General features: G+C 46.6%; 1 protein-coding gene across 1 annotated transcript in view; it reads left to right on the top strand.

Annotated features, from left to right (window-relative positions):
• Window positions 1-13,625, top strand: part of STX8 (syntaxin 8) — a 161,454-nt gene that overhangs the window by 27,937 nt on the left and 119,892 nt on the right. Inside the window, exons 3-4 of the mRNA XM_063456041.1 lie at window positions 10,126-10,220; window positions 10,704-10,814. Coding sequence (XP_063312111.1) covers window positions 10,126-10,220; window positions 10,704-10,814 — 206 coding nt within the window. The remainder of the gene's footprint in view (window positions 1-10,125; window positions 10,221-10,703; window positions 10,815-13,625) is intronic.

The following is a 13,625-nucleotide window of genomic DNA, read 5'->3' as shown; positions in this document are numbered from 1 at the left end:
AACATAACTGTGGCTGACATATATGTATTAGATAAGATGTTATTAGGAATGGCACTTGAGCCCGGAGGCTCTGTATCAGTGCTGCTCAGGTCACCGCTGTTTTCCTGGAGCCACCTCTGGGAGTAAACGGGACTGATCTCTGGGTGCCATATGTGGGCTGTGGAGGTGGTAGGTGCCTCTTGAACTCTAGTGTCTGATGAGAGTACCAGAGCCTGAAAAAAAGCAGGAGCTTCCGAGATGGAGGTGAGCTTTAGGGTAGTGTCCTGGTGGGTCACTGCTAGGGTTCTTGGCATCAGCCAGCAATAGTCCACTTTTGCTTGTTGAAGTTGTGTGGTTACGGTGCTTAGTGACTTTCTCCATTGCCGTGTATTCCCTGTGATGTCTTGGAAAAAGGTGAGCCTGGACGACTCAAAGTCCAGTGGAGTCTTGTCTCTGATTGCTGTGAGAATGCAACGTTTGTCTAGAATAGTGACAGCGGACAATTACATCTTGTTGGGCCTTAGCTGGCGCCTGTTTTGCTTTATTGATGCGGAAATGCCCTTCAAATTCGACTTTCTTGGCCTAGGTGTGGGGCAGCAGTGTTGCCAATAGCCTCCGTAGATAGTGAGGTAATTCGGTCGGACGCACAGAGTCCGGTATACCCCGGATTTTTATGTTCGTCCACCGGTTGCGGTCCTGTAGCGTGTCTAATTTGAGCTGGAGCGTTGAGTTAGTAGCTTGCACTTGGTGCATAGTATCACTCACAGTTTCCATTTCTTGGCGAATGTCCATGAAATCCTCCTCTGTGGCCTGGACTCTTTGGGACACCGCTTGAATTTCTGTGCGTGACAGATTCATGTCGGCATCAAACATCAGCTTAATTTCCTTTATTTTAATTTTTTTTAGAATTCTTTATTTTTCGTTGTGCATGAAAGAACAGTATGCTTGCGTAGCCCCAACAGCAGTCGCAAGTAGTATGGTGACAGGCAAAACAAGCCTTGCAATGCATAAGAATAGACAGCACATTTTTGGATTAAGTTGAGAAGAGGTGTAGACAGTAGATTGACATAACATAGAGATGTAGGTATGCCTAACTGTCTGTGGTGATAATGTAAGTTAATGTTCTACATTTGTAGTACATGCTGGTGAGATTATAATTTCAACATTGCTTTGTATGAGCTGGCTAAAGTTTTTTCAACGCTTTTAGGATATGCTAGGCATATTGATGGTATCTTTTCTACCTGTATACTAGCTAGAACAAATATTCATACACAGTTAACAAGCTAATAATTAAGGCATCAACATTAATAGCAAGAACATCAGTACAGAGCTCTGTCATGTCGGGTTAATGATGGGGGAGGGGGCATCAAGGCTAGAACTGTAGCTTGTATCAGGAGGTTAGGGCCACTGGGTGTGCAGAGAGGTAAGTAGTAATTATTCATGTAGGTAGTTCCTGTAGGTATATCAACAGAGCGTGCAAACGAACTGTAGGTCCCCAATGTGGGTACTATGGAGACAGAGCGGAGGGCACGGTGTGCTTCTTGCTCCGTGGGATCTGCAGTGCAGTAGGTAAAGTTCGTAGGTCGCTCAGCCAATGCCCATAGAAGGATAGTCCCGTTTCTCGCCGTCGCCGACTGCTCTGATGGGGGCTGTCTCACGAGCTCCGGACTCCCGGTCAGTAGGCCCAGGCTTCTCCAGGCTCGCCTCCCAGCTCTCTGTCCGAGCTTTGAGTCGCGTTTCCTCGGACGTGTACCGCGGACGGTATGTAGCTCCAGCACTAGGTAGAGTGGATCTCTGTGTCGTGGCAAAGGTTGTAGCTGTGATCGTAGAGGGTAGAAGTAGGCTGTGCTGGTCCGACGTTGGGCCATGGCTTTTTGCGGTAGCCGCTGCGGGTCGTGCATAGGATGGGTACTGGTCGGCCATCTTAGGATCCTATGTACGAACCTCATTGCTCGGTGTGGCCGGAGTGAAGGCGGTACGGTTTGCGGTGGCTGCTGCCCATGGATACCGGGATGACCCCCCCCCGGTCCAGGGGGGGGAGCAGCAGACCGCCGGCCAGAGAACCGGGAGAGCGGCCGTCTCTCTCGGCTCAAGCTCGTAGGCCTCAGGCCTCGGCCAGGTTACTTTGGCGCCGTGGACGGTCCTGTTGGGTATCCCCTGGGTCACAGCCGTCTTGGTGGTGCAGTGAGCACGGTTTCAGGTCGGTTTCTCGTTTGTGGCACGCAGTTGGCTCCGGTATTCCAGCTCAGAGGCCGGAGCTTAGACAAAGCAGGTCAGGCCCCGCCCCCCTTAATTTCCTTTATTAGCTGCCTTATGTCTCGCTTTGTGGCTGGTGCTAGGCCATCCCCTGTAGCCTGAGGCTCTGGAGATGGCTGTGTGTGATGGGATCTATCCTGTCCCACTGGGCTCAGCTCTGGGCTGTGGAGGCTGGGTTCCAGGTCGGCCACCATTTTGTGACTCTGGGGCCTTGTAACAGTGACCCTATATCTCGAGGATCTTTGGGAGTCCCGGCTTGGGGCATTTGTGATTTTCTAACCATGGTGGATTCAGCATGCATGGGCCACTCTGGCATCGATTGGAGACCACATAAAAGTTCCGGGCTCCTTTCTGAACATCGCGGGAAGGCCTCCGCCAGTGGCGGTGTAAGGTAGGCCCGGGTCCTGCAGAGGGTCTTCCAGCCCTTCAGGTTGCATAAAAAGAGCATTGGCTTGTAGCCCTTTATGCCAGGGTGATAGGGCACACGGTTCTGTTAGCCTGGAGCCTACTCGGATCGTGGATGTCGGCAGATTGCGCTTTGGCGATCAAGAGCACTGCAGAGTAGCGCCCATGCAGTTCAGCTGCTCGGCTCCGCCCCTTTCTTATTAAAAATGTAATAAAATAGCTGTAGCTAACTTTAACTTACTTAAAGCGGCACTGTTACAGTAATGGCCAGGGGGTGCAGGCAAAGGTGCGTTTAACTTACCTGAACCTGCCGCATGCAAGCACCGCAATCTTCTATCTAGACGATTCTTTTTTTTTTTTTTTTTTTTTTTTTTTTAATTCTTTATTTTTGCAGTGCATTGGGATATAACAAGCGAGCATGCGGTACCCCAACGGCAATCCTCATGCTTTTCAAGAAACCGTTATAACAATTGGGTTTATGTTAGTACATGCACATTTTTTGTAGGTTAATTCACATAGAAAACTTTGCATTCTTAGCGCATTTTTATAATTAGATCATGGTAAACTAGCTAGGTACATCTGACTGCAAAACATTCACATAGCATATTTAAGCAAAACTTTGCATTAGAGGGTCTGTGTGCGTTTGCGTGACTAATGTCCCTTTTCTGCAGACTGTACATATTGGAAGACCTAACAGCATGGTGGTAACATGCATACATGTGATAAACAAACATGAGGGCTGGACATGAGCCTATAAGTGTAAACTAACTAATTGCTAGGTCTACCAGGCTTATTAAATGGTGCCATCTATGTAATAGCATGCTTATCAAACAGATATCGGGTAACGTTGTGTTAATGGGTACTCATCAGTTAACATTAGTGCGGATCCTCATTAAGTCCCGCTCTTTCCTCAGGAGGCTGGCTGGGATAAAAGTAACCTCACCCGATACCTTTGGTATGCTATAATGGTAGTCCATTTCCTGGCCCGGCAAGGTGTCTCCTGTGGTTTTCTCTCCAGGTGTAGCGATGGTGGCGGTATCGGGGGGCATGTTATAGTAGCTCTCTGAATAAATTGGAGACCACCTAGGCCAGAGTCTCTGGGTGTGCCGAGTGAGTCAGCCGATGCCCCTTCTGGAGGTCGGGTTTCCAGGTGCTGTGGGTGGGTATTGTTGCGCAGTGCTGCGAGGTAGCTGCCTGTCCGGCCTCTGTGAGGGTAGGTATCTGTCTTGCGTCTGCTTAGGCCACTGTACTGCCGGGGAGGCAGTGCTAGACGGGAGTTGGTTCCAGCGTCTCCAGCCGGTATGTCTCCTGCTCTGACTCCTCCGCCGGGCATTCATGCTGCTTCCGATGTCCCAGACCCAGCTCAGCTCCTGATTTAGTAGGGGCTGCTCCCAGTAGGTGCCTTGGCAAGTCCCCCGTGCACTGGGTGGCTTCAGTTTGCGAGCCTGGGCTTTCCTGGCGGTGAGTGCATGGCGAAGATGGTGTCGCCTTTCAGAGGGTCTCAGCCCTGGTTGCTGCTTGGAGGGTTTCATGCTTGGGTGTACGCGTCGCCCATCTCGTTTGTGCGCGCATTGTGAGGTCAGTTGGAGAGTGGTGTGCTGAACCGGGGCTCTGGCTGTGGGTTGCGCCATAGATGTGGGCTTTGTAGTGGGTTTTCGCCGATCCTCCGAGCCCGTCCAATACTTTTGGCACATGATGTCGAATCTTTGGCAGAATTGTTCTTCCCAGTTGCTGTGTTGTAGATGAGCTAGTGCAGCTTCACCGTCGGCCATCTTTCGGAGGCCACGTGTAGGTTGCTTCTATTGATGTCGCCCGGGAGCGCTGCAGGCGTAAGTACTCGCTTGGTGGGGGCCGGGATATCCCCCGCCGGCCCAGAGGGGGGGAGTGCAAGGCTCGGACTTTTCACAAGAGTAAAAGCCGGGGCGTCTCCGGCAGAGAGATCGGCCGCGTCTCCCGCCAAAGCTGCCCCAGGCTGCAAGAGGGTGGAGGCCACAGTTGCTGGTTTGCGATAATGGTGGGTCTGTAATCCGCTCCAGAGTCGCACAAGCAATGCAGGTTGGGGTCTTTCGTGTGGGGATTAACGATTTTGGGGTAATTGTCCCTTTTAAAACCCCTTGATTAGCAATTTCAGGCAGGAGCTCAATCTGCCTGCGACCGTCCAGGATGGCGTCCAAGCCCCGCCCCCCTATCTAGACGATTCTCTTCTGAAGCGCCAGGAGACAACGCCACTGCTGTACTCTCGCGCATGTGCTATAGTGCAGCATTGAGGTCTATGGAGGAACTTGTTAGACCGCTGGGTCCTGCATAGATAAAGCCAATACCTTGCAACTGGCAGCTGGTGACGACTGCGTGATTTAAACTTCTGGATGGCAGTAGCTCTGCCCTGTAGACCCTACTTTGTCTCAGTATCTCTTGACTGGTTTCGAATTTCAGTAAACACAGTCAATATAAGAATTTAATAAAGATTCTATCTTTATGAAATACTAATTTTTCAGGGTGGGGGGGAATTGACAGTGCGCTTTAAGGTACGCACATCCTCTTACATGTCAGGTCTTTTAAAAAAAAATGTTGATATTATTTATGTCTGACATCTGTTTCAATCTCATGTTCTAAGCAGTTAATGGATTTTTTTGCAAACGTTACTGTAGCGGTACTTACCCTTTCCAGGGGCCGGCCGGGGTCCTCTGTTCGAGCCGCGCGTGGCTCATTCGAAGGCAGGAACAGGAAGGCGGGCAGTGACCGCGAGTAGCGGTCACGTGTCCCGCCTGACTCTAAGAGCGTGCCTCGGGTCTCGGGCGTGCTCTTAAAGGGACAGTGGGAGCCTAAATTGGAAAAGGCCTCCCATTGGTCCCTGTCATGCCACACTCCCCATACACTTACCTTTTGGGGGCGTGGAGATGACAGGGACCAATCAAAATAGTTGTTTAGCTATTTAAACTTACCTTTTCAGTTCCCTTTAGCGCTTTGTTTTCTGACTACGTTTTCTCTTTATCCTTATCTGTTTTGTTTGCCGGCTTGCTGTTTACTGTGTACCAGACCCCGGCTAGTCCTAGTTTACGTTGTCTCTTTGTGCCCTTGACCTCGGATCGTTCCTGACTCTGTACTTCTCCTATATACGTCGAGTCTGGCCACTCTAAGGTCCGGTAGACGTATCTTCCCTCTGTGTTGTCTTCTGTTTAGCTGAATCCTGCGTGTTGGGGTATATTTTTGTTACAGTTACCATGTATTTAAAAAAAAAAAATCAGATTGCAATGGTCCCCACCATAAAGTGCTAATTACAGTTAAACTTGTCTTGTTTGATGAAAATTAGGATTCATCTGTTGGTAGCCCTTGTTCTAAACTGGCTTCTATAATAACATTTCAAGTGATAGACCCACTGGAAGTCGTTTGTGTCTAGCAGTTTCAGTGTCTGAAGAATGTAGAAAAGTATGTTAGCTTCAAAAAGGTACTCTTTTTTTTTTTTTTTTTTTTTAATTCTTTATTTTTTCGTGCAAAGATCATACATGCGGATTGGCACTGCCACAGCAGCTAGTGCAATCTGAATTGTATACAAGCTTAGTCACATGGCAGTAAAGAAAATCTTGGCACGTTTTATGTTTTTTTTAACATAACTAGGTAAACAAGGCTATGGCATATTATCAATAAGAAACATTTGCTTCGGTCACAGTGTAGAAGTTAAACTAAATATGCATGTTAGAGTTGCAAATATGCTTAATCTTTAAGAGGTACGATTAATGTGACAGGTCATGCTTAGTGTATTGAGTCTATCATACCAGATACGCCCTTATGCTTGTGTGTGTAAATAGTTAGATTAGCAACACCTATACCATTGGTGTGGGACTTGAATCGAGAAGTCTAAATGGCCGCCCTACCCCCACATGACATTCTCGCTTTTGAAAAAACACAGAGGCAGACACTCCTAAGGAGATAAAGTGTTGGTTGGCGAAAGGCTCCCATTGCAAGGCCATCAGTGTTTTAATATCCATGCTATGCTGTATGCGTGTATGACGTGACTAATTACATTTAGGTTTTATGGCATTGCGTTTCTGTCAGAAAGGTATGCTGTTATGCTTAACTCGGTAGTAGCGCGTTTTTTAGTTAAGAGAGTAAGCCAGCGTGTGTCGCCTTATAGAAGCAAGCTTGAGTTGCTGCATTATTTTGTGCTGACAAGTGATCAAACTAAGGCAAAAACTTGGAAATTAAAGTAAAGTAAAATAACAACAGGTTAAAGGCTACAACTGTACTTTTAACTAGCATGTAAAATGCAGGTGTTGTGTGTTAAAGTATGGTAAGGGAGTCCCATTGTAGCGAGATATATGCCTTGTTCATCCATTCTCCCCTGAGTACCTAGTATAGTCCCTGGGATCTTTTGTCTCAGTGGGCTTTACTTGAAGGGCCCTCCCGGCCCGCTGTCTCGGCGTTGCCTGCCAGGAGTGTCTCATTGCCAGGTTCAGGCGCTCGGAGGGGCCCACGGGTTTATTGCGGGAATAGAGCGGGCATAGTGAGGCTTGTCGGGACTGCCTGGGTGGTCTTGAGGCCCGTGCTGTGCTGTGAAGCGGGTGTTTTGCGCCAACCGAGTCCGGGTGTGCCTTGTGGCTGATGGCGGGGTTAACTCCTGTCGAATGGATAAGCCTGCGTAGGGGCTGCTCCATGATGTCCCGGGTGGTCTGGTTCTGTGCCGTTTCTGTCGGTCGGCTGTCCTCTTGTCTGCTTCTCCTCACATAGGCTCGGGCATCGCTGCGGTTGTGAGCTGGCGGGCACTGGAGTAGTGTGCCATGAGGATTCCACCCGACAGGCTGCTTTGTGCAGTTATTTGACAACTGCACTGTGTGTGCCAGAGTCTTAGTCATCGAGTGGGGGTAAGTGGCATGGTGCTTGTTGCAGGCTGGGGCGTCCGCACTTGCCGCCATTTTGGTGGAGCCGCGGTGTTTGGGTAGTGCGGTGTCTGGTGTGGTACGGGTTGCAGGGTGTGGGCCGGGATCACCCCCACCGGCCCGGGGGGGGGGGGGTGGAACGGAGCCCTGTTTGCACATCCATGGGGGTCCAGCATGACACCGTCGGGCAAGATAGCAGGGCGGCGGCCGTCCACCCCGCTCACCGCCTGAGTAGGCCTCATCCCGTGGGGATGACTGGTTCGTCTTCGAGGGACTAAAACAACGAGTTGCAAGCCTCTCCTCTCTGCTAGTGCACCCCTGTGCATCGGACCACGGCTGTTGGTCCTCGATCGGGTGTAGAAATTGCTTTTTTAGAGGCTTAAAGTTCGAGTAATGCAGGAGCTGTTGGTGTATGCGACCGTTCAGTTAGGTGGTCAGGCCCCGCCCCCCCCAAAAAGGTACTCTTAAAGCAACACTGTCACCCCCTCCCTTCAAAATGAGTATTTTCTAAAGTTAAACCTTTTTAAAATACTCCTATTTACTGTGTTGGAATTTTACTGAAATTACAACCCCGTTGAAAGAGTTACAGTTCTGAAACTAAGTAGGGACTAGTTTGTTTCATTATTTTTCCTATGCGTGACACTTCTTGACACTTGGCGATGCTTCCGCCGTCAAGAAGTGTCAGTCACCCGTCCGTCACCAATCATAGCTGCAGGGAATTGGCTCTGTCTAAGAAAGGTCTCGTGTCTCCCATAGACCTCAAAGCTGCACTCTTGCACATGACAGAAGGGTAGGGGCTGGAAGAGGAGGACTCTGCCCACAAGGGACAAAATCAGGTAAGTTAAACTCACATCCCCGGCCACGGGACCCTCAGCAGTGATGTCAATGTCGCGTTTTTTTGCAAATTATGCAAAGTCCCCAGACCGTGACAGTTCTGCTTTAAAGTGATGGAAAAGCTTTATGTCAATCAGTTTTATTAATTAAAGTGAAAATTGATGGGAATTCAAAGTTAATTTCAAATATTAGGCAATAATAGTTCTACTGAAAACAGTTCACTAATTCAGCTATTCTGGCCTGAATGTTTCAATTCACTTTGAATACCTGGCAATTATCACTGTAGTAAATGACCTCGATTGTCTTTGTTAGTGCCCAGACTTGGTGAGAAGATGCCTAACCTTGTAATGGACAAGTTCCATTTGCAGGCTATAGTCAGAAGGGGGAAAAGAAGCACGTTACGGATCTTCTAGAGGCCTGTGAGGTCCAAATTTGCTCTGATTTCGCCATTGCAGTGCGTGTTATCTGTGTTGGTAACAAAACGGCAAGCTGGGATATTCATCTACCCAGAGCAGTTTAGTCTGTCAAACGGGTCTAAACTCTGGCATTCATGCACCCATTGTCCATAGCTTCCTCAGAGAAAATGATTTACCATTATCCAGTAAAATAATGCACTTGACTTTCTTAGAATTAAATGAACACTACAAACAACTAAAGAGAGGGTGCTCTCTCTTTTTTTCATTTTACAGAAAGTGCCGATTTCAATAAAGATGTGCATTTTTACAAGTGAACCTTGTTTTACAACCCTGTCTTCAGTCAGACAGACAGCCTGTTATTGCCCAGAAGAACTGCCTTGCCAAAACGTCTAATTGAGCTGCATTGGGAAGTCTGTGATTGGGCAGACGCAAACTCTGGGCGGGGCTAAAAGGGGAGGGCTTGCAAAGGATGCAGACAAGAGAACTACAGGTTTTACAAGCTGTTTTTAGATATACGCCAATAAAAAAAATAGACAAATGCATATCCACTTAATTGTGATTTTTAGTATATTTACCCTCCGTGAAAACATGCATGCGTCTATTTATTTTGGCAGTGAATTGTCTGTTTATGGATTACATTTGAGAACATGCTTTTTGTTCTTTCCTGTATCTGTTTCCTAAATCTTTTTAGCTTGTTAACTATCATCACCTTAATCAAAACACAGTTTATTTCCTTTCAGAGACATTGCAGTCATGTTTGACAGAACCCCCTCCCCGCAAACCACTATTATTAAAAAAAATTGTAGCATACTATATATATATATATATATATTTTTTTTTTTTTTATAATGTCACTGTTGGCTCCCTCTTTTATAATTATTATTATTGGCATTTAGCGCCAATTTATTCCGCAGTGCTTTACAAATATTCTAAAGGGAACAATCCAAAAATAAATTACAAAATGTTACAGGGAAAATAGTTTGAAGAGGACCCTGCTCAAACAATCTAATTATCTAGGAGGTTTTATAGTAATCTAGCCCTAAAACATAGTTGGTTTATCTAAACATTGAAGTTCATACACTCTTCTTGTATGAATCCTCTCCTATCATTATTATTATTATTATGATTAGCTGTGATCACTGTATTCTGATATGTATATTCTTTGATACAAATACTTTCATTTTCACTGGCCTTGGGACACTGGGAATGTGACATATTAATATTTACATCACTGAAATGTCATGTTTTCTATGTTGTAGACATGACTGGGTGAATGAAATGTTTTTATGGTCGTAGACTTGTACATTGCTGTCAATTAAAAGTCTTTGAAACTAGTTATTGTATTTTATTTCTCTCCTCAGCTGAATGTAAGCCTGAGGTCGCTCATGCAGAACCTAAAAGGGAAGATTGAACATCTAAAGGAATCTTTGCTCAGATCGGTGTCTTCACGACGAATGTATCCTTAATGTCCATCTCTGCTGTGGTCTGGCCCCCTTACCCACTGAACATGGTATCCATACGTAAAAAAAGAGATCTTTCAGGATACGTTTGTTTTGTTACAATTAAATGTTTGTCTTTTTTCCTATTGTACAGAGCAGCAGAATATTTTGGCTCTATATAAATATATGTAATTGTTTTGAGAGTGTGTCACCACGAAGTGATAATTGTCACTAAGAAGTGATAATTGGAATTAGTCAATAAGCCCTATACATGCATCTTACAGGGTCATTTACTTATTACTAGTGAGTTAAAGTGGCAGAGTTATGTAAACCTGGAAAGATCCCTCAGAGCACCAGTGGAGCTCCATAAAATGTGAGTTTCTTTAGATACCTCTCCAGTGATTATGTTCTTCTCACATGCTTTGGTTTTATATTCCAAGCTACAGTTCTAAGTAATTGTAATCCTTTTTCTGTGTATCACCTTAACCTCACTTGTCCAGCACACAGCTAGAAGGGGATCGAAGGCAAAACCTTGTGGATGAGCTGCTCACCAAAGAGAGACAACTTCAAATGTTGTTTAAAAGTGAAGGAGTAGAACCCGATGTTGTCAGGTGAGAACTCCAATGTTTTCAATCAAAAACTCAAACTTTGCTAAGGTAAGTAGGAAACCTTTTGTGTCAGACAGTGTTCCCAGTGATCCGTAGGGTTGCTGTCTGGGGATGTCAAAATGAGGGACACAATTAGAAAGATCTAGTAAATCGCTCTTGTAAAATAATTATGTTAAGACATTTTAATGCAGCAAATAGGAGATGGGCTTCTGGGGGCTCTTGTTTAGCATGAAAACATAAAAAAATGGTTAGCATTGGATGGAAGGACTGGTGGCACTTTATAGAGCATAATATCTACACATTGTGTTATCCAAATTGCAAGTAAAAGTGTAGACAAAATATAATTTTCTCTTAAAATGATACTGTTGTTGTTACGTAGTTTTCCCTGTTACTGGGGTACTGGGCCAGGGTACTCCTGGCATCATAACCTCAATAGGAGGCAATATGATCAGTTTGATGTGTGGAGTAACCTTTTGATGTAAGCCAAAAATAACAATGGCTCTCTTGTGCCACCACTGAGGGAACATATACTCTTTACATATCAGACTGATCCCTGCTGAAATGCTGGCAGTTTGTATCTGTAGGACATTTACAGGAACGCAATCAGTAGGGGTGACAGTAGCTGTTTGTGATACCAAGACCTGTTGACTGTTACTTTAAATTTGAAGTTTTCCCCCCACTCCTCCCCCCCCCCCCCCAATGCATCAGTGTTCTGCTTTATGTTCTTTGGTTATTACCAATGTAATGTGACATTGTGCCCTCTGTAGAGAGGGCATGTGGAGCTTGTGATCTAAAGTTTAAATGACCACTTGACAGATTCCTCTGAATCATTAAAGTTGAGGCTTTGGATAGGGCAAAGGTAGCGATGCGGTGAGGCCACCTCTCATACTTTGTTTTCTGGTAAGCTATAAGAATCTGACTCCTATTCCACTCTTCCATGGCCATGCCCTTACCCAAGCTGACAGCTTCCGTCCTAGGACGCTGCAGGGCCCAGACACCTCCATCCCATGTTCCACTTCTCGCTCTGCTGATCACATGCAGTTCCTGGTCTCCTCTCCATTCCAATTTCTTTTCATTTGGAAGATTTTTGGGAAATTAATCTGAGTTTATGTTTGGTCACCATTCAGTGACTTTCAGGCAGCCCGTTTATTTGTTCAGCATGACTGTGACTTTTAGTACGTTATATACTTATTTCTTATGACAACAGACCTCCAGGTTAAGCCTTTATACACTCCTGCTGATCTATTGTCTGCGTGGTACCATCTCATCTCCCAGCACTAATCTGTGACATGCTTATTTCCACACAATGCCTGGGGGTTTAGTATATTTTGGATTTACCCCCCCAAAAATAAATAAAAATAATTAAATTGGGGTTATTTGTAATAATGCTCAGCAGCTTGCTACTCATTGGGCGCATATTTAGTAAGAGAACAACTGCCATACTTGTTCAGTTGGCTTTTCATAAGGTTTATAGAAGTATTTCCCAAATATACTGATACAAGTTACCAGTATAATAATTCTGCCCAAGTTATGCATTAGTTGCCAAAGCTGACTGGACAGATGTACAGCTGAACATCACGTGTGGCCTCATTGTAACTGGTTGACTTGTTCAAGGTTTTATCGCTTATGCAGAAAATTCCATTGTTGGAATTTAAGAAAGAAAAATATAGCGTAAAAAGCAGAAATTCGGGGGCAGGGCTGGACGGTCGCAAACAAGAGCTGCTCCTGCAAAACATCAACGATTATACTAAAAAAACATGTTTTACCACCTTAAAACCGACCGACAGCAATTATACCCAGAGCACAGGGACTGCTGGATCCAGGGAGAGGCTGGCTTACCGAGCTTCAGTCCCCAGGAGGAGATATTCTCGTCACCCCAAGCGAGGCCTTCTCCGGCAGTGAGTGGGGCGGACGGCCGCTGCCCCACTATCCTGCACCACAGAACCCAACCTGAGGCACATACCCAGGTGGCTCCGGACCCAACCCCCCCCCCCCCCCACCATGGACCGGTGGGGGTGATCCAGGTCTTCACCCTGTGGCCCTGCACAGGTCATCGCGAACTGAACTGGGAGTTCCTGGCAGGCTCCCAAGATGGCGGGCGCCATGTGCGCGGGAAGCAGGAGGAAGACCTGCTACCTCCCCAAGCTCACAGCTGACAAAAGGGCTCCTACACTCCGACCCTGCAACACGAAGGGGCGGAAAAACCCTCACCTACCCCCGCAGCCACTTATGGCAGAGTCGAGCGGCACAAGCGACCCAAACAGCGACCGCACCGGGGAGAGGGAATACCAGGCCATGACCATTCCCGCCGGAATAGCAGAGCCAGCCGCCAAACGAGTTACCCCTGCAAGAGGATCAACCGCACACTTAACTCCCACCCAGCCTGTATCACCACGACCCAGACAGCGGAAAACGCAGCCTAACGACACCAAGCTCCCAGCCATACATGACAGCAACCTCCATATGACCAAAAACGGCAAGCTCAGCAACACATGGCTGCTACTCAAGGGAACTCGGAGAGGACCCCAAAAAAACGGACTTTGCCAGGATAATTGCTCCGACGGACACTCGCACCCTGCTAAACAGAACTAGCAGAGCAGGTATCGGCTAATCGTGAGATTCCTTCTATCTGTGCCACCAAGATGCCGGCCCTTTCTCATGGAGGAAGCTCGGGTATCCCCCGATATACCAGGGTGACAGAATTACCACAGCCACTTACCTAGATCTCACTTGCATGTTATTACGTATTTTGTATTATATAGTAACTGTATGTACACATAATTTACATGGTACACACAAGCATGCACTCGCACA

The sequence above is a fragment of the Pelobates fuscus genome, chromosome 5, assembly GCF_036172605.1.
Source record: "Pelobates fuscus isolate aPelFus1 chromosome 5, aPelFus1.pri, whole genome shotgun sequence".
Classification (NCBI taxonomy): domain Eukaryota; kingdom Metazoa; phylum Chordata; class Amphibia; order Anura; family Pelobatidae; genus Pelobates; species Pelobates fuscus.
Note: the sequence above shows the minus strand (reverse complement) of the source record. Positions and strands in the feature narration are given on the sequence as shown.